At 40.5% G+C, this 26800-nt stretch overlaps 1 protein-coding gene across 4 annotated transcripts; it reads left to right on the top strand.

Annotated features, from left to right (window-relative positions):
• The first annotated feature begins 695 nt into the window (after positions 1 to 695).
• On the top strand, positions 696 to 26800 carry BUB1B (BUB1 mitotic checkpoint serine/threonine kinase B). 4 transcript variants are annotated; one of them, XM_063332249.1, is made up of 24 exons: positions 696 to 800; positions 1930 to 2092; positions 4209 to 4268; positions 4515 to 4659; positions 5593 to 5789; positions 5893 to 6071; positions 6190 to 6383; positions 8344 to 8438; positions 10650 to 10876; positions 11164 to 11273; positions 12842 to 12939; positions 13226 to 13278; positions 13703 to 13813; positions 14017 to 14101; positions 14494 to 14596; positions 15672 to 15958; positions 16897 to 17087; positions 19171 to 19317; positions 19490 to 19602; positions 19885 to 20046; positions 20769 to 20911; positions 21861 to 22032; positions 22409 to 22515; positions 26291 to 26800. In XM_063332249.1, the coding sequence occupies exons 2-24, from the start codon at positions 1950 to 1952 to the stop codon at positions 26478 to 26480; spliced, it is 3312 nt and encodes a 1103-aa protein (XP_063188319.1). In that variant the 5' UTR covers positions 696 to 800; positions 1930 to 1949; the 3' UTR covers positions 26481 to 26800. The 4 variants fall into 4 exon arrangements, with proteins under 4 accessions (XP_063188319.1, XP_063188320.1, XP_063188321.1 ...); XM_063332250.1 differs by having other exon boundaries at positions 733 to 1001; positions 16897 to 17066; XM_063332251.1 differs by having other exon boundaries at positions 733 to 1001; positions 19562 to 19602.

Raw genomic sequence — 26800 nt, 5'->3', positions numbered from 1 at the left:
ATGCCGTGTAATTAAGGGCAAACGAGAAGAATCTTGCTCTGGCACTGGAAGCAGCATAGCAGTATTACTGCAGCCTGTTGGGCTAATTAGTTCTCTCTTGCAATGCTGCAGGAGAGAAGGCAATTAACCGGGCTGAGCACCACGTTAATACAGCAATACCGCCGCTGTGGGCCGAGATAGTTAGTACCTGTGTAATACGCCCTTTTGTTTTGATCACAGAAGTTACTTGGAGGCAGCTTGGGGAGCTCAAACACTGCATAGTATTTGACAGGGATACCAGAAAAGCAAGGTTCTCTGGGATAACAAAGCCAAGCTAATGGCTAGTTGCATGCCGAAAGGCATGCTCCCCTCAGAGAAAACACCACAATTATTTTCTGGCAGAGAAATAACCTAGAGAGAAATCAGCAGATTTCGGTCGCCAGCAGAGCCACCATCAGGCCAGAGCTGGGCAAGGGAAACGAAGGGAACACATACGAGCAGGAACGCTCCTTGTGGTGACAGCTGCTTTTCAGATGAGATCAATTACAAAGTCACTAATTACAAAACTAACCCTGCACTTCGCCCCGCCGACACGCGGCGGCGCGAGCCGCCTGAGGGTAAGCGGTAACTCCCATGATGCAGCGGTGCGGCGGGGCCGGCTGCCGGCGGGGCCAATCAGGCGGGGCCTGGGGGCCGGCGCTGGCCAATGGGGAGGCGGCTGGCGGCGGTTGGAGTTTGAATTTTGCAGGGGGCCGAGGCTGCTGCCGCCGTTACAGCGCGGGGCTCGCGCGCTCGCCGCGGACCGGGGACCGCCGCGCTCGGTGCGTGTGGCTGTGGCGGGCGGTGCGGCTGAGGGAAGCCGCCCTCCTCCCGCTGCCGGCAGAGCGCGGGGCCCCTCCGCCCAGCCTGAGGGAAGAGGAGGCGGGGGTGCGTCCCGGGGACGAGCCGCCATTCTGGAACCGCGTCGCGAACGGCTTCTCCTCTCTCTCTCTGTGGTAGTGGAGCCTGTTCGCTTGCACGGGGTGCGTGAGAGTCTCCGCTGCAGCTCTCTTCCCCTCACCGCAGGGAGGCTGGGGTCGAGACTCGGCCGTGCTGCCAGTCCCCTACAACCGCTCGTAGGTGAAGAGCCGGAGGGGCCTGGCCCGGTTTGCGGTGCCGTCCGAGCTCCCCTCGGCCGGAGGTCGCCGCTCGCCAACCTCGGAGAGGGTGGTAACCTCGGGGGGAAGGAAGGGAGCACGCAGGTGGGGTGGAAAGATTTTAATCTTAGTAGCCTTTCCTGCTAACATCGCCTGCCCGAGATTCTAGATCGTAAAGAAGTGCTTAGCTCTTCTTTCATATCATTCCCATGGAGGGGAATTCCCTCTAAAAGTTGGGGGCCTAAACTTACAGCTACACAGAAAGCGTGTGGTAGATCCACACGAGTCCAGAGGCGGCCACGGAGATGCTGGGGGGGCTGGAGCCCCTCTGCTGGGAGGACAGGCTGAGAGAGCTGGGGGGGTTCAGCCTGGAGAATAGAAGGCTCCGGGGAGACCTTCCAGCCCCTTCCAGTCCCTCAAGGGGCTCCAGGAAAGCTGGGGAGGGACTCTGGAGCAGGGAGGGGAGCCGTGGGACGAGGGGGGAAGGGTTTTACTCTGCAAGAGGGGAGATTTGGATGAGATATGGGGAAGAAATTCTTGGCTGTGAGGGTGGTGAGCCCCTGGCCCAGGTTGCCCAGAGAAGCTGTGGCTGCCCCATCCCTGGAGGGGTTCAAGGCCAGGTTGGACGGGGCTTGGAGCAACCTGGGCTGGTGGGAGGTGTCCCTGCCCAGGGCAGGGGGTGGCACTGGGTGGGCTTTCAGGTCCCTTCCAACTCTATAACCATTCTATGATCACCTAATGACAGATCTGTCAGGTTTCAGGTTATTATCCTGCCTAATGAATCAACTCCTTATTGTTTTTGTTGTTAATGCAGAATTTAAAGGAGAGGCTGTCATGTCACAGGACTGCAATGATGAGTGGGAGCTGAGCAAAGAGAATGTGCAACCCCTCCGGCAGGGCCGTGTCATGTCCACCTTGCAGGAAGCACTGGCTCAGCAGGAGACCTCCAGCCACACAGCTGTTCAGCTCAAAAAACAGTGAGCAATGTTTTGACACCTTCTTTCCCCTTGTCTTCCTGCCTCATCAATTGTTCTGTCTTATTTAACTGTTCTACTCTCATAGGCATTAATAAAAGCATAAAAGAACAGAAGTTTAGTAACTGATGACTATGCTACTTTCACATTCCAGGTATTTAGTACTACTTGCTGTGGGTGCTGTACAGGATAGACTACTATTTTTAAGTTTGCAATGGAGTATTTAAACAACAAACAATAGGGAGATTTGGTTGTGCTTTTAAACATACTCATTAAGAAAAATACATAAAGGTTACAAAGAGGAGAGGTTTTTTGTCTTTGCTACAATAACCCATTGAAGCAGAGCATTTCTTTGGAGATAAATGATTCCTACTATCATAATGTAGGCACAATAGGCACAATCTCTGTATGTCTTCTCTGGACTGCAAAGACACCTGAGTGGGCAAAGTCGGCTTGGGTTTGGTCTGTCTTGCATACAGTAGTCCCCAGCTATGTCTGTGTGACTTCAAGGGGCATCTTGTGTCCCAGACCTATTCAGTTATATTTCTATTGTCTGATCCTCAACTTTATGTGCCCTGTTGTGGTTCAACCCCAGCTGGCAACTAAGCACCATGCAGCTGCTTGCTCACTCTCCGCTGCAACAGGATGGTGGAAAGAATCAGAAAAGTGAGAAAACTTGTGGGTTGAGATAAAGACAGTTTAATAGGTAAAGCAAAAGCCACACAAGCAAAGCAAGGAATTCATTCACTGCTTCCCATCGGCAGGGAGGTGTTCGGCCATCTCCAGGAAAGCAGGACTCCATCACACATAACAGTTACTTGGGAAGACAAATGCCATAACTCTGAACATTTTCCCTCCCTCCTTCTTGCTCAGCTTTATATACTGAGAATGATGTCATATGGCATGGAATATCCTTTTGGTGAGTTGGGATCAGCTGTCCTGGCTATGTCCCCTCCCAACTTCTTTTGCACCCCCAGCCTACTTGCTGGCGGGGCGGTGTGAGGAGCAGAAACGGCCCTGACTCTGTGTAAGCACTGCTCAACAGTAACAAAAATATCTCTGTATTTTCAACACTGTTTTTCAGCACAAATCCAACACATAGCCCCATACTAGCTACTATGAAGAAAGTTTGCTCTATCCCAGCCAAAACCCAGCACACCTGTGAAGGCCAAGTTGACTTTGTGAAGAGTCTGCATAGTTGTGTTGGTACTGTGTTGTCAGAATTGGAAGCACTGGTGCTTGTTGTGTTGAACCGTCTGGGTGGTTTCATGTGAAGTCAGCAATGTCTATGAACACTTACTCAGTACTTACTGAACCAGTGCTTGTCAGCTGGATCTGGATTTTTTTCATGGAAAGCCACGGAATCATTGTACTGGACTCTGCAAGAGGGTTTGTCTAGCTTGGCTTGCTATGTTTATGAAGTGGTATGGTTGAGCAGAGCCTTCAAAGAACAAGGGACTGCCTGGGGAGCTCTACAGGATCAAGTTAGAGTCACTGCTAGACACAAGCTAATGCTCTTTGTCGAACTCAAGCTGCAAGGTGGTTTTCTTTCTTGATGGGCTGCCTGAGGCTGAAGTCATCATGTTGTAGGGATGGAGTGATGCACGGGAGTTGATGAATTAGATGAGATGATGACTGTCAGTGTGGTCACTTAGATGTGTCTGGTGCAGTTCTGTAATTGTCACATCATCAGGCTGTTCCATCATCATTCCAACCTCCTCCTATACTTAAATAAGGGAAGTTTAATGCAAAAATTAAACTTCACAATGTATCTGTCTGCTACTACCTCTTCATAAAAAAAACAGGCATTCTGTCAAGGGAGACCATATAAGCTTCAGGGTCATAGACACTCTTGGAAATATCCTTTGGAAAGATTCATGTCTGTTCTTGTTAAATAATGATACATTTCCTAGTGCTTTCACTTTGAAGAGGAGTGCCAAAGCTTATATTTTTTGATTGTTCTGGTCTCAGTAAAAGCACAAGTTTAAATGCTAACCTAGCCTTTTTTTTTTTATACCTAAGAAATGGTACAAGCGAGCAAAGGTCTTAGTTTACAATGTAAAAAGCATCTTTACAGTTATACACATGTATTAATTGGTTGTATAATTTTTTTCGTTAGGGAGTTCGAATCCGAAATCCGATTCTACACTGGAGATGATCCACTGGATGTCTGGGACCGGTAAGTCTTTGTTTTATTTCAGAAGAAAGAATAGAAATGTCAGATATCCTTGTAAATGCCTGGGAAAAATATTCTAATTTAATAAGAAACTCATTAAAAGATAAATTCTATAACAGTTTTTTTTGAGTAATGTGTTGTGTTTCAATACCATGCCTAATTTTTTTCTAAATCCCCTTATGTTGTGCAGAAACAGAAGCCTTGTGTCTTATGCAGAACTGACTTCGTGTGAATATATTCCATCTCTAGGTACATCAAGTGGACAGAGCAGACCTTCCCCCAAGGTGGGAAGGAGAGTAATCTTGCAGCAATATTGGAAAGGGCAGTGAAAGCGCTCAATGAACAGCGGCAATACTACAAAGATCCTCGCTATCTTAATCTCTGGCTCAAGTTTGTGAGTGTTTTGTGAATATCCCTTGGGTGCTCCTTTTTCTTGGTAGTTGTCATGTTATTTGCACACAGTTAAGTTGATTTTTGTAACAGAGTCAAAGAGTATGTTGTACAACTGGTGCAATATTAGAAATATCTCTCTGCAAACATGTTACCTACTCTTGAATTACACATCTCATTTTCAATAGGATCTTCAGACCTTTTTTAGGATTTTTCAGTCTGGACAGCTACAAAGTCCATAAGTTTTCTTTTGGAAAAGCTAGTTAGAATGAGTAGAGCTTGAATATTTATTTAAGGAGAAAAGAAAGTGATTTAAATATATGTTTTAGGTGTTATATCTGTCCTAGCAATTATTTTAATTTCTGTCTTTTAGCCACATTTGCATTGCATTTAAGCAAAACCAAGCTGAGTGTGTTCTGGTCTTGCCCTGTCTCTCCATTGCTATATTTTTTGTTGTTGTTGTTGTCATCGTCTTAAAGCAACTTTTCTCCAGGTTTAGCTTCCTGAGCTGATTTACCAGTTCTGAAACTGGTAAGAAATATGCTGTACTTGAGATAAAGATACAATAATTATTCTAAGGAATACTAATATGATGTAGTTCAATCATTGAATTATCTAAGATTAAAAAAAAATAGATATCTAAAAAAACGACTGAACATGCGGGCTAGAATTAAGGGATTGGTAATAATTGGTAATAATAAATATATACATGCAGTCAGAGGTTTTTCTCGTTATTGCTGTTTTTCTCCTACTGAATTCCTTTTCTTTACTTTGTGTGCTGTGACATGATACGATTATATGTCCTAGCCTTACAACTGCTCCTGTAAGACTTGTACTGAAATCAATGGGGGAGGAGGCAGGAGGCATCAAAATGCAGACGTCAACTTGAAATCCTCTGTAGTCCAATGCAATTACTGAAGTAATTCGGTTGTTTCAGGGAAATCTTTGTAACGAGCCCTTGGATCTGTACAGTTATCTACACAGCCAGGAAATTGGCACAACACTGGCGCTACTCTACATCACTTGGGCAGAAGTACTGGAGGCTAGAGGAAGTTTTAAGAAGGCGGATCTTATATTCCAGGAAGGCCTTCAGCGCAAGGCTGAGCCTTTGGACAAACTCCAGTCCCATCACAGGTATGCTTCCTGCTAAAGTGAGGAATTTACAGTAGTCGTTATGTGCTTCGGTGCATATCTGGTATGATGAAGTTTATGCTGAGTTCTCCGATATTTTTTTCAGGCAGTTTCAGACCCGTGTTTCTCGGCAGGCGCTACTGGGGCTTGAGGAAGCTCCTGATGAAAATGATATGGATCTTCTGGGAACTGCAGAACCTCAGAGAAGCTCACTGGCAGATCTAAAAGGCAGGGGGAAGAAAAAAGTGAGAGCCCCAATTAATCGTGTAGGAGATGCACTTAAAGGTACATTCAGTTGCTGAAGCCACATATTATTATTGGAAGAGTTACATCTTTTTGTTGTGGATTTTGCACTTGAGTGTGATAGTTAAAGGTTAATTTGTATAAATCTTCTTGCTTATAGCCACGAACCAAACCAGAAGCTCACGAAGTCTAAATTCCCAGCAACTTTCAAATAATCTGGGTTTTGCTGTGTTTGATGAAAATTCAGCTTCTGGACCTGAGATTCCCGTGCTTACACCACAGCCATGGATAGCACCTCCAGCTCCAAGGGCCAAGGAAAATGAACTAAGTGCAGGACCTTGGAACACCGGCAGGGTAAGAACTCTCAAAATAGACTGAAAAAAATGAGGAAGGGGTGTGTAAGCTGATGACTGCTTATGATCCCCGAGACAGAGCTCATACTCTTTTTCCCTTGCCCGGGGCTCGTGTCTATTTGTAACCACAGATCTTCCTAGCTTCTTTCTACAGAATCTCTGGCTATGCATAACCTATTCAAGTTTAGCAAGCCGATCTTGCTAGAATAAGTTTTAAAAAAGCTCTCTAGAGTTCTTAAATCAAGAAATTACAGTTTTTGCTAACCAGAAAAATTGGTAGAGATGGCCTACCAAACTGTTGGGAGGGCAGAAAAGTAATATAAGAGGGAAAACACTAGCCAAAGAAGGGTAGAGAAGTTAAGTATTAGTTAATTACATGTGCAAGAAGAGCAAGAGTTAAACTGATATCATACAGTACCACCTGAAGGAAGAACTTGTTTCCTATCTTATGAATAAGGCATGTACAGTGTTCTGCAAGTCTGTTTTGAAGTGCTTGTGAGGAAAGCAGAAGAGTGGAGATCAAAAGAATTGAAGACCTACTGTATCAATGGAATAGTTATCCTGACAACAGGATGACAGACAGTAGGTTCCAATGGTTTAAACTAATGCTGGAGACATGAAAAGAAAAAGCTGTTCTACAGGTGTTTAAGCTGTTCTAGAGAAATGATCCAAGACACTATCTGAAGGAAACTAATCTTATGAAATCGAGTTTGTTCCATAGGTCCTTAGACAACCCTCAGTGTTCATCTGTTCTTTGTAGATTAGAGGGGAAGAATAGAAAGTAATTGGGTGATAAAATTATTTTAGACTTCTCAATATGGAAGTCATTATAAATGAAGCTTAGAAACAAAAACTAGAATGAGGGGACAGAAGTAAATGGGCTGAAATTAATGGAAACTCCAAGAATAATTACTACCAGATATAATGCAATTTTATTAAGTGAATGGAAAAGTTTAGTAAACCACAGGTTTAATTTGGCTGAGAAGAACGAGAAGGAGGAATTATTAATGTAAAACTTCTTTTGTCAGTTGCCTTGCTTTGGGCTGCTTAACGCATTCATTCTTGTCCCCAAAAGCTTCTGTATTCTTTTAATGTCTGTCCTTAGAGTTCTCTGTTCGCCCTTTAATGAAATTTGTTAAATGTAATTTTAAAAAAAAAAAACAACTAAAAAATCTGCAACTAGCAGAAGAGTTGAGGATGTTTATTTCCTCTTCACTGAAGTGTGATGCTCATTCTGGTTTGTATTGCAGTGAAAAAATAACCTTTTGTGAATGGGCTGAGATAGTAAAAGCCACACAGAGGAAAGAGGCTTCTCTCTTATTGCCAATGTGAAGATGGCAATGTTTGAGAACACTGAAAAATGGTGGAAAAGAGAAGTTGCTTTGTGAAATATCCCCACCATCTAACTTTCTGCTTAAGAATCTACTACAATTCTGTGATTCTGTGAGAGTAGTGTGTTGCCAGATTAAATTCCAACTCTTCTCTTAAAAAATGGAGCCCAGAATCAGATAAAGGAATTATTGTGGTGTTGGAATAGCCTCTGAGAGGAAAATGGAGAAGTCTGGAGGTTCTTGGTGGACAGCAGTAGAAATACTGTCATAGAACTGGATCAGTCTTGGCTGAAAAACGGGGACTGTAGCATTTCTGGAAAACAAACAAGAGGAGCAACTGGAATACCCTGCTTGACCAGCATTCCCTCAGAATAACAGAAACTAGGAACTGATAAGGACATGCAGGAGTGTGTCTTGCTTTTTTTTTTAGGTGCTGGTGCTCAGCTGATGGTCTGTAGCTGTTTACACACCAGAACATAATTTTAGAAAAGTCTTATCAGGTTCAATTTTTTTAAATAACAAAAACTACAAATGAGCCAAACCTTGGGAAAAGGGTGATTCAGAGCACAGAGGAATGTAGAGTCTAAAAATGAATCCTTAAGCTGTTAGCATTGACTTTTCCTTCCTCAGCGTCCTCGCAGCACTGCCCATTCTGGTATAGAAGTGCCCTACCCACTGCCCAGTTTCACCCCGTACGTGGAAGAGTCGGCTCAGCAACAAGTCATGTGAGTCTTCAGTTTGAAATTGGGTTTGCTTTTGAAGTTATGAAAGCTGCTTTGGAAAATTCTGACTTGTTTTGCCAAGTAGTCAAGCCTCTGGATCTATGAGAATTTAAAATCCGTCAACCTAGAAGCTCTGTGCTTTAGCTTGATGGCAGAGGCTTCAGTGGAGGATGCATAAGAACATGGGAAGTGTTTGACTATAGCTGCTCATAATGTGGGAGCCTACATCATATTTATATATGCTAATTAGTTTAATAGCTTAACTCAGTGTGTTTACACAAAAACAGTTACCTCTCTTAGGATGCTGGTTGCTATGAAAGCAGCCCTGAATTGAGACAGGCTTATTGCTGTTTTCCTCTATCTTGGGAACTCTGTGCTCAATCTATTTTTTTTTTTTATTCTGAAACAAGCTATAAAAGTTTCCATGACAACAGTGTTGCTTAGGGCACGGCGGAGTGTGTGCTGTTTTGCCTGAAATTACCTTCCTGCTTGTACAGTGCTCACTGAAATGCTGATAAATCCCAGGAGATGGGGTTGCTCTGTTTTGTTAGAGCAGAGGAAAATGCATTATGTTGCAAAGCTGCTTACCTTTCCTTTTCTGGGGCTAATGATGGCTGTAGAATATGTAGGCTCTTCCGAAGAGAGAAGTGGAAAAGAATGTTTGATATTACAGCTTCCATGGCTCTGAATTGCATATAATCAAAGAATGCTGAAAGATGCCTAACAGCATGGATTATTCCTGTGGGTTTTCATGTTGCATGTGGACTGCAGAATAGCTCTGACCAAGGACACATCATAATTTAGTCTAAGAATATGTAAAAATAAGTTTCTTTCTAAGCTACAAGGCTATTTCTTGCTCCTGAAAGTCAGTGATACCAAAGAATTAAATCTCCTGACATGCTGGTCTCATATGAAGCCTTATTATTTACAGAAAGCGTCTTCTTTTTATACCAGGGAAAAAGGAGTGGGTGGGAACTGAACATCATGCTAAATAAGCTGTAAGCAACTTGAGTGGAGAGTTTCTATGTAGTTTTATGCTATATAGCTGAAAGTGTAAAAGCAGATTTATTTATTTATTTTTTTCTGCCTTTGAGTCCGTTTCCTCATGATGCCATGGTCGTCAACCAAATCAAGTCTGAAAGTGTTGCATTGAATCTGTGTAGACATGATGCAACTCATGCCATCAGTTGCCATCCAGAGATTTGGTCAGAAGGAACCTGTAGTGATCTTGGTAATAAGCCCCCACCCCCACAAAAAAAAGCTTTAAAAAAATCCTCAACCATTAGGAGCACCTGTGAGCCTCATAACCTCCCAAATAGGTTCAGGGTTGAGTCCATTCACATGCAAACCAAAACAGATGTCTTGGAACTGCGCTGTGTTTTCTTTTGAGCTAACTATTTACCCAGATAACAGTAAACACATTTTTTAAGGTCAGTTTTTCATATCATCTTTTGTTGATGTACAGATAATTGCTGGAATCATCTGGATTACTGATGTCTGTAGAACTGCACAAGTTCTGGTTCCTCTCTCCTGAAATTAGTATATAGCACTTCCAGGAAGCGCTTTCAAGTTAAGGAATTGGCTGCTACTGACTCCTTTGCACAGTGATGGGTTTTTTTGTGTTTGTTTTTTTGTAATGGGGCACTTCATTTCTGTCACTCAGCATGCAAAACACTTTCCTTGAGCAAATTCCCCCCTTATTGCATCTTCAATCATCCCTTTTTTTCCTTAACCTAAAATGCCAGGCTTAATTTAGTCCAAGATCTACCATTTTTAAGTCCCACCAGTTCTCTGCCCGGCTCCCCCCATGCCCCCCATCCTGCCTGATAAACTGTTTTGTAGGGTGATTAGGGACTTGTCACCTGCGTGGCCACACAGATCAATGGAGATAAAGTAAACATAGATCCTGCTCCAGGATGCACAGCAATTCCGAGTAACATAAGAATTTTATTTGCTCTTGACTGGGCCTTATTAATCTTTTGGATTGGGATTTCTTTGGGTTTTTTTTAATTATACAATTCTCAGTTGGTATGCTTGCCTCTTATGTGCTATCATTCAATTTTTCTTGTTTTTTTTTTTTCTGTCAACAGAACAGAAAGTCTTTACGCTATTCTACAACTAGATTCTGAAATTAGCTATTTTCTCTCCTATGATTGCTTTTCTGTGTTACAGTGAAGTATATATAATCAAAGTAATAACTGCATGTTTTTTCAGGACTCCCTGCAAAATTGAACCCAGCATAAACCATGTTTTAAGTGCTCGTAAACCTGAGAAAGAGGAGGACCCACTACAGCGAGTGCAAAATCATCAGCAAGGTACTGAAGAAAAGAAAGAGGTGGTGATGTACTGTAAAGATAAAGTTTATGCTGGAGTCGAAGAATTTTCTTTGGAAGAGATCCGAGCTGAAATCTACAGACAGAAAGCAAAAAAGAAAACTGAAGGTATGCTTCAAAATGGGATGACATAAGATGTTCTGAGACGGAGTAATAAAAGTATAGTTACTTCTTATCAGCATACATCTGTCATTGCAGCTGCTTTTCTCTTTCTGCTGGGAGAGTTATTTAACTGCTCTGAGGTATAGAGAAAGTAACATAGCTGACAGCTTTACATGTAGGCTGTGAAACAGGGAAAGACGACCAGACGTTTTAGCCCCATTAAAAGTAATTTAGGATTAGCCACAGATTACATGTGAAATATGCATTGTGTCTTATAAGCTTTCCTTCCTTAGAGGAGATGCAGGCCATAGCACAGAAGAAGGAAGAAATCCAAAGGAAAATTGAGGAGTTGGAGAAGAAATTAAAGAAGAAAGATGACAAGCAGCAACAACTGCGTGAACAGGTATTGTCCTCATCTAACTAACAGCTACTATTTCAAATGAAAGTATCAAAGCATACTGATATGTAACAATCTTTAATACGGTTTTTTTGGCTTACACTAAGTTTTGTAGTGTTACTTTACCATATTGTTAAGTTATTTAACAATTGGACAAGTTTATACCTTTATGCTAAGGTATAAACTTGTAACTTATTTTTTTTTTTTAAGTAAAGGTATGCCAAGTGCTTAAGGGCAAATTGCTCTTTCTTAAGCTCTGTTAATGGCGTTTTCCTTCTATATAGATAACTTGTAGTGCAAAAGGCAACAGGAGAAGAATCTGGAACTAGGGAAAGAAGCAAAGGGTTGCGAAGTGGTGTGGGCTAACCCCAGTAGGCAACTAAGCACCACGTACACCTACTTGCTCACTCCTCAGTGGGATGGGGGAGAGAATTGGAAGGGTAAAAGTGAGAAAACTCATGGGTTGAGATAAGGACAGTTCAATAGGTAAACTAAAAGTTGTGCATGCAAGCAAAGCAAAATAAGATATTAATTCACTACTTCCCATTGGCAGCCAGATGTTTAGCCATTTCCAGGAAAGCAGACCTTCACCATGCGTAGCAGTTACCTGGGAAGACAAATACCATAATTCTCTGTGCCCCCCCTTCCTCCAGGTTTTATTGCTAAGCATGATGTAATGTGGTACGGAATGTCCTTTTGGGCAGTTTGGGTCAGCTGTCCAAGCTGTGTCCCCTCACAACTTGCTGTGCACCCCCAGCCTACTTGCTGGGGTTGGCAGCATGAAGACCTGAAGACCTTGATGCTGTGTAAGCATTGTTCAGCAACAGCTAGAACACCGCTGTGGTGTTAACATTGTTTTGGTCAAAAATCCAAAACCTAGCACAATACCAGCTGCTATGAAAAAAAACTCTATCCCAGGCAAGACCAGTACACAAAGCCATATCCGATTCGTCTCCAAGTTTTATAGACAGTAGCATGCTCTATTATGTGTTAGGTTATTGTTTTCCCTTTTCTATGCAGACAAGTCCTAAGCAGAGTATTTTTCAAGCCAAGTATGCTTTGGTCTGTCACTGCTAGGTAGTGTTTAAATCCCAGTTTTCTTATAGGTTGCAAATAACAAGTAAAAATTAATCATTTTAAAGCTTTTCCTTTTCCCAGCTTCATCAGTTGGGCTAACAAAGTATGTTTTCTCTCTCCCCCCTCCTTCCCCATTTCCTAAACAATGGCCTAGTAGTAAATATTTTAAATAATGAAATTCAAAGTGTTATGAATTTGATGTAACCTATGTAACTGCTTACATATGTCTTCAGTAGTTGCAGTATAACCAAAATCTCCTGTGAAAGTTATATACGGTTGCAAAGAGTAAAATTATGCATTTTCACTACACTAAGCAATAAGAATGGACTTGTTTCATGCAAGTAAACTAAGTACAAATAAAAATGGCTAAAGACAACTAATAATCCATCAAGGCTTTAAAGACCTACACAGGATTATCATTATTATGTTCTTGGAACCTTGTTGTATGGCTTGTGATTCCAACACCGTAGAACCAAAATATGGTTTTGTTTCTACAGCCAACAGAGATAACAGAAGCTTTGCCACCTTCGGGAATGCAAGGATTTACTTTTTCCAGTGCAACAGAAGTTGGGGAGAAACAGTCTCAGTTGCAAAGGTAATACAGGATTTTCTTTGCCAGCAATGAGAAAATTTGTGGAGATAATTAATTATCAGTAACATAGATCACTAACAGCCTGGTTCCGCAGGCAGAATGGAATATACCCCTAGGCATCAGCCTGTAACCAGGATCTGTAGTTTCTCTTTATTTTCGGTTATTTGTTGGAAGGATCTTAACTTTTACAAGTAGTATATGTCAGCTTGGCTTGCCTTTTTTACGAAGTTTACTTATGTTTTGTGAAGGTGTGTAAAATATAAAAAACAAGTTTGTATCTTTTTCACAGTGAATTCCAGGTCTCTGAAGATACTCAACCACATAAACCATCTTGTTCTGAGGGTAAGATTTTAATTTTTTTAGGGAAGTGGTGGGTTTTTTTATATGAATGGCAAGACTGCAACAAACTGACAAAAAAAGTCTAGGTGGATTAGAAGAACATTCTAGTAGTGCCTTTAACCATATTCAGCAAAAGACCGAGCATCTGAGGTCTGAGAACTGTCACTATTTGAAAGGACTTTCAAGCAGAGGAGCGTATTTCTTTTAATAGCTGAAGAGCTTTCTTCACACTTTCATATATGCAGTCTTATTTAAATCTGTAAAAGAGTTTAACATTAAGATTGATAGTGTCTTAAGTCCTTTTTTTCCTCAGAGGATTTGGTAGAGGAATACAATCAGAAGTCATATATTCGGTTTTGTTGTTGGGAAGGGTGTGTGGTGAAGAAATTTACTTTTGACCTGAATTGACTCCTGTTATTGTTGACAGAGGTTTTCCAGTCTCTTGATGAGTGCCCAGATACACAAAGGGGAAATGTGCTTTCAGACTCTGAGGATGAACAGGAGAAACTGAGACCTGAGGCCAGCCTTGGGGGAAAAGGTACAAATTCTAAAGCATATCCTGCACAGAGCAAGCTAGCTAACATAATATGGTGGTAAAAGTGTGGTTCACTAACACGACAAAACCAAACCTTTTTAATACATTTCTTTAAATGACCATGTATTAAATGTTTTAAGTAGCATTGGATACGCTGTTGTGGAAAAACTGTTAATATAATAGAGCCTCTTGGTTTTTCTTTACAGATGTAGGTCTCCTTCCCCAGCGGGATCCTGCTATGTTTTTCTCCGTATTTGATGAATCCTCCACTTTGGCAAATCAGAATACAAGGTAGAATTATTCAAGACCTAGACTTCAGAGGGAGGGAAAACTGAAGTATCAAACCACTTTCTGTATCAGCTGAAATACAGTACTGTTTCTTGTATGGTTGTGGGGTGGTTTTTTGTTTTGTTTATATATGTATTTTTTGTTTTATTTCATTATTTGGGAAGTCCATGATGAGGAAATATTCTCATGTTGTTTCTCCTCAATCTAGAACTATTTAAGCTGCTCTGTGAACTTTCCTCATTCTGGAGAGCTGTATATATTGCAGTTTACTGGTAGTTCTGTAGTAGGGAGTGGTAGATTGAAATTGTCGGCAGACTTAAACTATTGAGAGGAATCTCTGTTGAAGATCAGAAGCTACACTAACAAATATTTAATGGAATGTAACTTTATCTTAGTTGTTCTGCAGATCATACACAGAAAAGTGCCCGGCGCCCTCTTGCTGTTCGGAAACCTTCAGATTCTCTAACTGCAAAGGAAAACGTATCACCAGAAGCCTGTGTAAGGAAACAATTTACCCCATAGAGATTTTCTGTCAAGGAGAAACCAACATAATGTCCTGCTGTTGAACTGAGTGAGACTGGCTTGGACTGACATGATTTGTGATAAGCAAGGATTCTAAACTTCTGTCTGGCACGACAATATTTAAATTGGGTGATGCTAAGATTACACTGGAAATTTCATGTTTTTATTAGGCTTTAAAGGTGGCCAATATGGAGGTGATGGTAAGGAGTCTTCCAAATTTTCAGCAACTGATTAGTGGACCGGATCACTCACACTAAAACTTTAAAAAGTTTGTGTGTTGAAGAATTGGACCCTTAAATGTTGGCTCCTGATTCATCCGCTTTCTTGCTATGCATCCAAACAAGCATCTTGGATCTTGTGTTCCTCAGCCAGAGTACCATATGCTTGACTCCCTTAAACCTTTGTATCTTGTTTCCTGAGCTATGTGTCTTTGTGTGACAGTTTGCAGGTGTTTGTAAAGCTTTCAGCAGAGGTAGTAGTTGCTGTCTCACCAAAGGACTTAGTTACTGCATGCCACAATAGGCCTTTAAACTGGTTGCGTGAGAGGACTTTTTTCCGAGCTGAGAAGGATTTTATGTGCAGCTACAATATGAAATACTTATCAGGGTTCAGCATGGTAAACATCACACTGATTTTGGTTGTGGAGTCAGTTTGGGTAACTGCGTAGGTTCTGCTTTACATGTTCTATGTCTCTTCCATGCCAAATGTTTTAGTAAACTCTTCAATAGTGTGCGTGTAACTGAACTGAAATGTGCTTCTGGGATGGTAGATAGTAAGTAGGCTTTAACAGTTCATGGCAGCTCTGCAGCACTCTAAAGGGTAACAAAGCTACCCTTTCTAGCTGGAAAAAAAATATGCAACTATATTACAGTTAAGGTTCAGTTACTCAATTTGAGCAACGTATGTAGAGTACATGAAGACTGTCCAATTCATGTTGGAAGATGATGGGATGGAAGAAAGAGGAGAGAGAAATGCTTAACTCTTAAATAAATTAAAAGAAAATTTGACATAAATCTACAGGCTTTTCACTGTCTCTTCCTACTTCTTTCAGGATGAGCTGAATGGAATTGAGCCTTTGACTGAAGATGCAATTTTGACGGGCTCCTACAAGCACAAAACCCTTTGTGCCAACCCAGAAGACACGTGTGACTTTGTTAGGGCTGCCCATCTGGCCTCAACGCCCTTTCATGGGGTGGTAGCTCAGAGAGTCCCAGATCCTGCTTTTGCAGAGAGCGTCCTGAAGGAAGACTGCCCGGAATCGAAGAGTGCACCTCTGAATCAGGAAATGCTGGCTTGTGAGGGAGCGTACAATGAAGCTCTGTGTGTAAAAAAACTGAGGTAATTAACAGCAAAGCATCTTAAGCCCCTTTTCCTGTGTCTCTCATTGATTGTGGTTTTACTGTTCTTTTGCTGATGAAACAACTTTCTGAAGAGATCGGAATATACTGAAGACAGCCATTTCTCTAGCTTGGGGTCTGTTTTGCCTTGAGCAAATTTAAGAGGTAATAGCAAGCCCACTTGGATTTTCAGCATTACTGCTGTGGGACTTAACCCCATGTTTTTTCTACCAAATAACTTGCAAAGAAATTAATAAACACATTCTCTTTGTAACCAGAGATTAAAAGTAGAATCATCAGTTCCTTTCATACTCGTATGCTTCTGTAGTTATTTTAGCATATGGAATCTGTTATTTTGGCTTAGATTTCTCTACAGAGGAGAAAAGCTAAAGAGAAGAAAACTGGCAAACCACCTCCTTTTTCTCATCATTGTAAAGAGAAAAGCATCTGTTGTATGGTGTTTTCTTAATTTAGGACTGAGCTCGATTTGCTAGCTGTTAGCATGTAAACATGTATACCATGCTGGAGGTGTTTATTTACTTGGCAAGTTCCCTGGGAAACCGTGCTGATTATAATTAGGAAGGAAGAGCGAGAGTTATTCCCCACCCAACCCTCTGCTGCTTTAAAAGCTCTGCAGGTCTGAATTTTGGTAGCTAATGGAGTAATAAGCATTTAGTATGTCTTCTGTTGTGGCAGTCATATTTAATGGAAGAGAAAACAAAAGTCATCTGTAGACTAAGGTTCTGAGTATAAACAATCATTGAAGCTAAAATGAAGCTCTGACTCTGACATAACTATTGGTTTTCCACTAAGGATGGGAAAGGATTTCTGAAACATAAAAAAGTCTGGGAGTGCACAGTATCCTTTCATAGTCACTAGGCTGGCATTATCTAGACACTGTCTTCTGAAAGTCTGAACACTTGATGACTTTATTTACAGCCCGATCATGGAAGCAAGCGTGGAAGATACTCGCTCCTCAGGTTCTTCTGTCTCCTCAGGATCTTCTCTTTCCTCTGTTACGCAAATATCTGCTATTAAATTCCCACATATCCCCGAGAAACTGGAACTTGCCCAGAGCTTGCCTGCTGAAACGGCTCCTGATTCTGGAGGTATCACTGAGAACATTACTGGTTAGTGCTAAACTGAGTTTCCCTCACAACAAATAACTTGCAGCTGACACTAACCTGTGGTGCTTTTTCTGTACCTCCTATATTCTACCTTGCTTTCTGCGTATTTACCATTACTTTGACTTGTGACTAAACTTGTGGCTCCCTTGTCAGAAGCAGTAGTGAGGTATATGGTATAGCATGCTTGTCAGCATCCAAAAGATGTAAATATTAAGGTGATGGAGAAGTTATTTAAAGTATTAAAGCAGGGACTGTGTAGGTGTAATGAGGTCAAATTCTGAAATGAAAAATTTCAAGGATGGTAGTGAACTTCTAAGACAGCTTTGTTTTGTCTTGACATTTTTTCTCTCTCTGTAATCATATTTTGTGTTGGCTGGATGTGCTGAAAAGTGCTACATTGAAAAAGGTGAATATGAATTTGAAATCTAGTGAAAATTGTGTAACTTTGGCTTTGAATTTGTACTCAGCTTTTCTATAAACTATTGTGCTGCTTTGCAGTATGTTTCCTGTTCCTATTGCAGGAAAACAATACTGGTACTTAAATAGTTAATTTCTTTTTTTTTTTCTTCTAGCCCAAGACCCTTGTTTCTCTCTGTTATAAACCTTTATATTACAGCTAGAACAGGAATGGTTGCAAAAAGCCTTCAAAATCTGGCCTGTTGAATGATGGTTTTCAAGGTGTTTAACCTACTTTAACTCCTTTGATTTTGGATTATGATATTTTAGTTAAAATTCTGGGTGTATCTGCTCTAGAGAAGAATATGTTATTGTGTGTCTGCAGACTATTTTGTGGTGAAGTTGGCTTGGGACCTGGGGTGAAAATACAATTAGGAGAAGACTGTTGTCACTGAAAAAGCTGAAATATTTTGTATAGATCTTACACTTGTTTTTTGTGATATGCACTAATCTTTAGAGCAAGAGGAAGAATCTTTACAGATTCTCTTCAGAAAAAGAAGGCATTTGTTCAGGTGTTTTAATGGTCCGTCCTTAAACTTTTGATCATTCCTGTTGCTTTTTTTTCTTGCTTCCTGCACATCTCCCTCGAACTGCAGTTCTCAGCCTGGATGCAGTAATTCTACTGAGGACTCCTTAATGCTATATAGAGCAGAAAAATTACTTCAGATGTCTGTCAGTTTATTCCTGTAAAATAGGCCATAAATTTCGTAGGTTTGTGATAGCAAAATATTGAAGTGCCTATTTAGCCTTCAACCTACAATGTTTCCTGGATCTACTATCATGGAATTACTTCCTGAGCAACATCTTACTGCAATGCTTTTCAAATAAATGTAACAGTAGGTAACGATACTCTTGATTCTTACCTTTGTACTGTGAAAGCTTAAAATGCTGCCAGGTGTTACTAGTCTTAGTCTTTGGGAGAGGAAGTCGGTAGAAGCCATCTAGTTCCGCTGTGTCTTACTCTGTCTCATCATTTGAGATCAAGACTTCTCAGGCTACCTCGATACAGATGAACTCGTCTATTGAATGATTTGCTGTCTGTCCTATTATGCAGGAAAATAAACCCAGACCTACGTGTCTGGGTTTATTTTCCTGCATAATAAAAGCCTTAAAATTCTTAGTATTGCAATGAGCAGCAGAGCCGCAAGTCCCACTTTGTTTTCCTTTTCTTAAACATAAAACCTCTGCTGTATTTGAAGGAGTGAATTTCAATAAACCCCTTAATTTAAAAATCACAAACTGATCACTTACTCTGGACATATATTTAAAAAAGGAGTGTTAAGTTGCAAAATGAGTTTGAATTCTGCTGTGGCTGAGCAGAAGTACGTAATCTAATTCAGAGCTTTCTCTCTTGTGAAAGATACATTTTATGTGACACTACAGTAGAATTATTGAGAGCTCATGATGAGATAGTCTGTAAGGTAGTTTCAAAAATGAGTGTTATGTTCACTTCACAGAACAAGAAACTATTGGAAAGAGATTAATTGACTTGCTGAAAGGTGATGCAGTCTATCAGTATGCAGATACAAAGCTTCCCATATCAGGTTACCTTTTCCTGACAGATGTAATCAAGTCACAGACACTCAACACCTAGTTTCAGCTCATCTGTTTCTATTGCTTGTCTTCCTAGATGATGATGAAACTCAGTTCTTATGGAGCGCTGAACAGCGTAGAAAGCTTTTAGATCCTATGCCAGAGTCATTGACTGCTTCTGCAGCTTTTCATTTGGATCCTGGCACTCTGCCGGTCATGGGGCTTGAGAAAGACGTTGAGCTTGGTAGGTACACCAGACGCTCTCCAGTGCAAGGGATCTAGTTATGTTCTAATCGGTTTAAAATATGCTTCATATTCACCCTCACTAGCTTCATGTGGTGTAGATGGGGAATAACTTGAACAGCCTGGTACATATGTTTGCTGTGACAGCTCATGAATGTGAACTTTCGTAACAGGAAATGAGACTTACTGTATCAAATGGGAATATTGGACCAATGAAGAATACAAGATGTTTTTTGCTATTCCAGCTAACTTTCCCCAGTTGGATGCAAAGGGATTTGCAATAAAGGTAACATATGATGGGTGTTATACAAGTGTGAAATGTTAACATCTCCTCGGCCAATACAAAGTAAAACGTAGTAAGTTTGGCTTTAATTTCTGAATTCCATGCATTAAGTTTGCTACTTCAAGCCTCTTTCTAATTGTTGATACAGATTAAAAGTTTCTGACTGTAGAAAATGTCGTCTTTGGTAAAGGGGGGAGGAAGGAAAGTGGATGAGAAGTGTATAAAGAGAAGCAATTTTCGCTTTATTCCAAAAATAAATGTTCCCTCTTATGTACCTTCTTGTAGGTGTATTCTCAGCCCGTGCCTTGGGATTTTTATATCACACTTCAGTTACAGGAACGTTTGAATACTGACTTTGACCAAAGCTTCAGTGAGAATTGCAGCTGTTACATGTATCGAGACGGCTGTGCTATTTTGCACAGGGATATAAATCGCTTCACGCTTGGGGTCAGTACAGATATAAACAAAGTACAATTGCAGAAGACATGAACTCTTGCATAGGTACCACTAGTGAGTTTTGTTTGTCGTTATGCTACTGCTCAAGATAGTTTCACATGTTTAATCCTGCAATCTAGATCCTCTGTTTTGTCTATATACAAATTAGGGCTGTTCATTACAGCCTTAGAGCTGGTTTCTCATTCATAGATCATGTGTTTCTCACAGACAAACTTGAGCCAGTCTTTCACATTTTCTTTATTCATGAGTAATAAATGATCTGAGCCAACAACCACATGTTATTCCACAACAAGGTTTGCATCTAAAGCTCTTGTATAACTTGACATCTTTCAATGAGTTCCAGTCTTCCAGTCTGCTATAGCAAGGTCATAGCATTTAGTGCCTTGCTGAAGGATTTACATTTTAAATACAGTCTGGTAAGTGCATTTTGAATTGTTGCATATAAATAGGATACAAATTAAATAGTGATTTCAGTCTTCAGTTCAATTTCCTTCTCCTGATCTTTTGTCTATTGCTGAATAATAGTGCCTCCTAAGAGCTCATGCTGCTTCTAATTCTGGCTAGGCTGATCATGGGCAAAATCTAATTATTCTGAATTTAGGGTAGGACTGTTATCTCTGTACAGATGAGTAAGGGAAAAAAGCGAGCTATAAATATTTCACTTAATCTGAGGTAGAATGGCATATACATAAATGTTTATTCCCTGTTTTCAGGATGTTATTCGTGAGCGTAAGTCCATCACGGAGGAAGTTATCCTACTGGTTGTTTATAATCTTCTGGGTGTGGTAGAGAAGCTCCACAAAGCAGAGATTGTCCATGGAGATCTGAGTCCAGAGGTGTTCTTTCTGGGAGACAGGTTCGTCTCTTTGTATGAATATGGGAGAATATATAATACTGAGTTTTAGCTACAGCTCTTGTGCTTTTGTAATTTCTCCTCTTTGGTTGGCGTACTGATACTGCAATCCTGTTTTTTAGGCTACAGTGTATGCTGAAAATAGTGAAAATAATTTGTTTAGGAATAAACCTTTCTTTTGTTTATTTCTATAGAAATAGTATACAATGGTGTTGTAAAACTTAAACTAAACAAAATGTTTTTGCTGTTGCCTGTGTTCTCAAGTTCCTACTTTACCAGTGTTCCGGACAGCTGGCTGGATATTGTTAAATAGCTTGCCTTCTGGTTTCATGTATCCAAAAACCAGGAAATTATACAAAGGGCAGGTGGGACTGGAATATCCAGACAGTTTCTTAAACAAACTGCACAGCCTGCACTACAGTCCAGCTCTTAACTTGGTGCACAGATCTAGTTTTCTTCTTTAAGCGCTTTCCCATATTATGTTAACAAAGTGACATATCCCTTGGAATGTGATCTGTGAACCAAGTGTGGGAAGATAGTAACTTCGGAATGTGTAATGATTCAATTTATTAAGGAATTATGAAGCTTAATTCTTTCTTGTATAAAGCATTCTGAGATCTTGAAGGAGAGGGAGAAGTGCTAAACATAACACTGTTCTCCCGTTCCACCAACTGTATTTCAGATAACTGTAACAAATATCAAAAGATCGTCATTTTTAATCCTTTAGCGTTCCCCATTGCTTACCATGGAGATACCAGTATCATCTCTCAGCTTCAGGCTGCCAGCTGGTTCTCCAACCAGGGGTAGTCCTTTCAGCAGTAGTTCTTGAGCCAACCATCAGAGGGGAGCATTGACATAGCTAAGACTCACCTTCACTACGCTGTTAAATTTCATTTAAAAAAAAAAAAAGTTTGTTGGATTGTCTTACACTTCATTTGCTTCCTCTGCTCAGGATCTGCGATCCGTTTGCTAATGATGAGATGACAAGAGCTCTGAAGATAGTGGATTTCTCTCACAGCCTAGACTTGAGATTACAGTCTCAAGTAAGTTTGCCCAACAGCTTTCCAATATCTCAGACCCCTCATGGACAACAGCTTCTGGCAAAAAGTTCTCTTCCTTATCAGGTGGGTATCTATTTAGCAGGACATCTTAGTTCCTGTGTTTCCTTTACAAAATCTCCATTTTCTTAAGTTACATTTTTGCCAACTCTGGGGAAAGCTCTGATTAATACATACTGAATAAAGAGAATTTTTCATTTGATTAAATCTCTGGCATTAAGTGAAGGGACTAGCAGTGCTGCTGAGTGCCTGTGATTACTGTGTTTATTTAGGAACCTACAATAAGACCAGAATTTTACTCTTTGAAGTCTTCTTGCTTAGCAGGTCTCCAGATGATTCTGATACATAAACCAATTCAGACTTAAATGTGTAAAAGCACAGACAGTAGAAATCTGTAGTGGATTGCAGAAGTTCAATTTTCTGATGTTTGTTGTGGTTGCAGGTAGACTTGGTTGGCATTGCAGATATAGTCCATTTGATGCTGTTTGGGGATCACGTCCAGGTCTATCAAGAGAACTCCATCTGGAAAATCGGCCAAAATCTATCAAAGTAAGTCCTTTTGCAGAGGAGGCTGCTGGGAAAGAACAGACTACTTTCTAACTTCCTTCACTTTCTTTACAGTGGTACCGTCTTCAAAGCTTAAAACACAGAACTTAGTGCTGTTGTTGCCAAAAGCATTTGTTCTGTGGGGACGTAAATTTTGAAGCTGCTTGACTTGTTCATTGTAGCCTTAGTGCTGTGTAGGAGACAATTCTAAGCTCAATATGAGCCCAACAGTCCAGTTAGGATGACTTTGCTTTTTCTATCCTTTCAGACCAGACTGCTTTAGTCTCTCTTTTTACTTGATAGACCAAGCTTGGAGAAATTTATAAGTGAGTGGGTGGTGAGGGGAAAAAAAAATTCTGTGAGCATGTTGCTTTAGAAATAGAGATTATTCGTTTTTTCTGCCTTTTTCATTGTAGGCTCTGTTGAAGGGCTACTATAAGACATTGATGCCAGGGTTCTGTCTGTAACAGTTGCAGAAACAGTACACATGCACAAGAAGGAAAATAATTTAAAATTATAATTTAAGATGTATTGTTGTCAGCTATTAATTTCTACTGCTCTCTTTTAGCAATGTGTTTTGGCTATAAGATTACTCTGCTTTCATCTACCCTTTGTTTGTTCTTAGACTAAACACTTGTTCACTTTGTTAGTCACATCCTGCAGAATTTTATGCCTTCGCATTACATAAGGATTTTCCAGAGTGCTCTGCTCGTGATAGAAATTAGTTGACAGATCAGGGTCGTGGTATATCAGCTACGCTTGCTGTGTGGATGTACTCCTATAACCATTGCTTTAAGAAAAACTACCACCAATCTGGGAGTTGCCCGGTTCCCTAGCAACCTGCATTACTTATACCTCCAGTTTGTTGTATTCAACCTTTTTTAAAAAAAAAAATCTCATCTTAAGCTGTGTACAGGGAAAAAACGTGGTTTTCTTTACTTGGCATATATCTGTTTTTCTGTATTGTTTTAGTCTGGTACCAGTAGTTAATGAGGCTATGGCAGGCTCCTGTGAATACTGACTACGCGTGCCCCACTGTACCCTGTAGCTTTTGGGGTTTTTTCAGAGGACCAACTTACAGGACGGGGCGGTGAAGAACAAAACCACCGAGGGTGATTCATCTCTGAAGAGATGAATATCAATGATTTATAGGTTGGCAGTAAATACGTATGTTATACTGCCTTTGTTTCAGAAATACTAAAAAAAAGAAGGCACCTAAATCGCTGATGGAGATTGGCTTTTGCTCTTTACTGACCGATATTCTAACATTACATATCTTTGAGCTAAGTAAATCTGGCCTGCTCTGAAAAACAGGGCTCCTGCACATGAATTTCTATATGAACATGATCTGGTTTTTACAATATTCTGTTGGGATAGAGAGACAGATTTCTGATAAGTGCTGCCACTTTTTAATTTAATTTTTTATTATTTAATTAATTTTATAATTTTACAAGAGATTAAATTGAGCTACTGCAGATGAAGGCCACACAGGGCCTGAGTCGAGAAGGTAGAACAGGGTGTTGGGGACCTGATCAGGATGTGGGTATGATGAAAAGTAGCAATAACCGGAGCAGGAGGAGCAGGTATAGTAAGTCCGTGTTTGGAATACAAATAAGGAATTTCTGTTTCCCATCCCATCTTCTACTTTGCTTCTGAAAGTGTTATAGACTTATTATTCATCTATACTGATTTTTCAATATCACAAACTCCAAGAAATGTTTGTATAGGTGCTTTACTTACATGTGCTACTCAAGTCTTATCAACAGTGTAAACAGGGTGTTTCATTATGCAGGAATAAGGAACCTGCACTGAATCTCTTTTTTTCATTCACGCATAGATCTTGTAGTGTGTCTGGCTCTTATTAATTGATGACGTTTGCTCTAGTCAATTTGAAGCTTTCAGTGAATTCTCAAGTAATCTCTGACAAGTGAGTTTACTGCTACAGGGAGTCTTCATTCACCAGGAGAGGCTGCACAATTAAGCACTTCCCTGTGAGAAGAGCCAGCTGATGGATATTAATCTTGTGCTTTAGCCTTTGAATACGGCCATGTGTGGCAATGACACCTGCAACACCCATGAAGGCACAGGATTCTCTTTCCTGTTGCTTTTAGTAATTCTATCTTTCAGATATAAAGATCGTGTTATTTCTGTCCTTTCTGCCAGAAGTTCTGTAAGTGACTTGGAAAGTGGTTTGGTTTTTTCTTTGGGGTTTGGTTTTGTGGTTTGGTTGGGTTTTTGTTTTGGGTTTTTTGAGGGTTGTATTGACAGGATAACTTTCCTCAAAGAATGTTCTGAGAATTTAGGCAATAAGAAATAGAAAAAGGCTTCATACTAAAAGGCTGACTGGTGTTAAATGCAACAACCATAACCTCCTTATCTTAGGAAAGCTTTTAAAAAAGGACTTAATTATTTTTAAGTATTAAACAAACTTAAAGACAGCAGAATGACTGGTAGAGTCACAGATTTTACTACCAGTTCAACAAAACACCAAAGCAGTGGGGAATTGCAAGGCAAAGCACCAAATGGTTCTTCCAAGGCCAAAGGCGCTCAATAAAGCTAAATCCACTTAAAAGCTGACAGAATGACCGCAAAGCGCTTAAGTCCATGCTGCAGTAAAGACTTCTGGAAAGGCAGAATGTGAATTCTGATCAAGTGGGGTTTTTTTCATCTGAGCATTACTAGAAGTTTGACAACTTGTTTTCAAACTTGAACACAAACTTCACCTGTGCAGGGTTATGTGAGGTAGTACACAGAAGCTGTGTTTGCATTTCTAGGGCTATTTCTGTCACTCATAACTCTTTAGACATCCTTAGCAACATGTAACCTCCTCTGCCATGCCTCTTGCTTGTCTAAGTCCAAGAATGAAATGGCCTCAAGTCTTGCATTCTTTTTTTTTTATTGGGTCCTGTATGACTTAATTATTCCAGAAAAATGTAAGAGTTACTAGTATAATAGTACAGGCCAGATTCCTTCTGAGACTATGGCTGCTGCTGTTTTGTGAGTCACTTCCAGAAAGCCGAGGCAGATAACTTGTTCAAAAGCCAATGTAACTCCTGGCTCGATGGCGGGGGGGGGGGGAAGTGCTTCAGGAGTCAGCAGCAGCCCAGTCTATGGACGCCGGGGTTAGCGCCGATATCAGTTTTCTGAGACTTTAATGAATCAGTTAACCTTTTTATTCATGTTGTGTGGGTATAGCTGTGAGAGAGGGGATTTATTGCTATTAATTGTCTTTGAAATGTTATCTATATGAGAAGTCTGGCAGCTGGAAGGCAGGGGAAAAAAGTGAAAGTGGCTGTAAACCATTTTTTCCTATTATTTCTCTTGCAGCTTTTCTTTAGTATTGATTTATGAACTTAACGTGCCAGTGGGGGAATAAGATTTACCTCTACCCCTTATTCATGAAAGGAATCTGCCAACTTTGTTGGCTCGAAGAATGCTCTTGATAACTCCTTTGATTTAAAAGTGCTGTGGCTGAGTGTGAATGGTGGTAGGGATAAGGCTCACTAGAAGAGACAACTTTAAAAATAGTGGTTTTGATAGACCTGTGAAACAGCCTGTCTGGTTACTCCCCAGAAGCCTACTGGAGAACGGCCAAGGGGCTCGCACGTGTAAACTCAACAATACATTCCTAGTTTTCCTTTACATTTACTCACGCAAGTGGAATTATTATTTCAGATTTGGTTTTCCCAGGGCCTTCAGTACTGAATATAAATGGAAATCTTGACAGATGTGTCGTGTATGGAGACTGTTTCACTGAAAACCGCTCTATTTGTTTCAGGACTGTTGACAGTGATTTCTGGAGTAAACTTTTTGGGAGAATCCTGAATGCAGATGGTAAGTCCACAGTGCCTCTGCTGAGGGAGTTAAGAGAGGAAATAAGTGACATGTTTGACAGCTGCTTCCAAGAACGTCTTTGTGAATCCTTAGCTGCACTCGGAGAAACTTTCCTTTTGGAGAACTTCCTGTGATTTCATAGGGGACAAATACACGTTTGTATTATAGAGAAGGATTTGTTGTTAACTTTTAATTTAATTTTTGTTCAAATGTAAGCATGATCTGTGATTGTAGCTGTTTCTGCAATACTTCACATGGGACTTGCTAAAGAATGTTGATGTTGCGTCAGTGCGTGGATAACTCCTGCTGCATGAACTGCTCTGTGTCTGAGCGCTTTGCCAGAGAAAATTGGTTGTCATAACTGCCCCCCGCCTTTTTGTACAGCTCATTAAAAATGTGTTCAATACCAAGTTCACACTGCCATCTCTGAAATGTCTTTCTCGTATGTTTAGCT

This window comes from Chroicocephalus ridibundus, chromosome 4, assembly GCF_963924245.1.
Source record: "Chroicocephalus ridibundus chromosome 4, bChrRid1.1, whole genome shotgun sequence".
Lineage (NCBI taxonomy): Eukaryota > Metazoa > Chordata > Aves > Charadriiformes > Laridae > Chroicocephalus > Chroicocephalus ridibundus.
Note: the sequence above shows the minus strand (reverse complement) of the source record. Positions and strands in the feature narration are given on the sequence as shown.

Bases quoted from the DNA above. Each gene is read 5' to 3' on its own strand.
- BUB1B (XM_063332249.1), top strand. From the start codon at position 1,950: ATGTCACAGGACTGCAATGATGAGTGGGAGCTGAGCAAAGAGAATGTG. The intron at 6,072-6,189 runs GTACATTCAGTT...TCTTGCTTATAG, and splicing joins TGTAGGAGATGCACTTAAAG to CCACGAACCAAACCAGAAGC. The intron at 15,959-16,896 runs GTAATTAACAGC...CTTTATTTACAG, and splicing joins CTGTGTGTAAAAAAACTGAG to CCCGATCATGGAAGCAAGCG.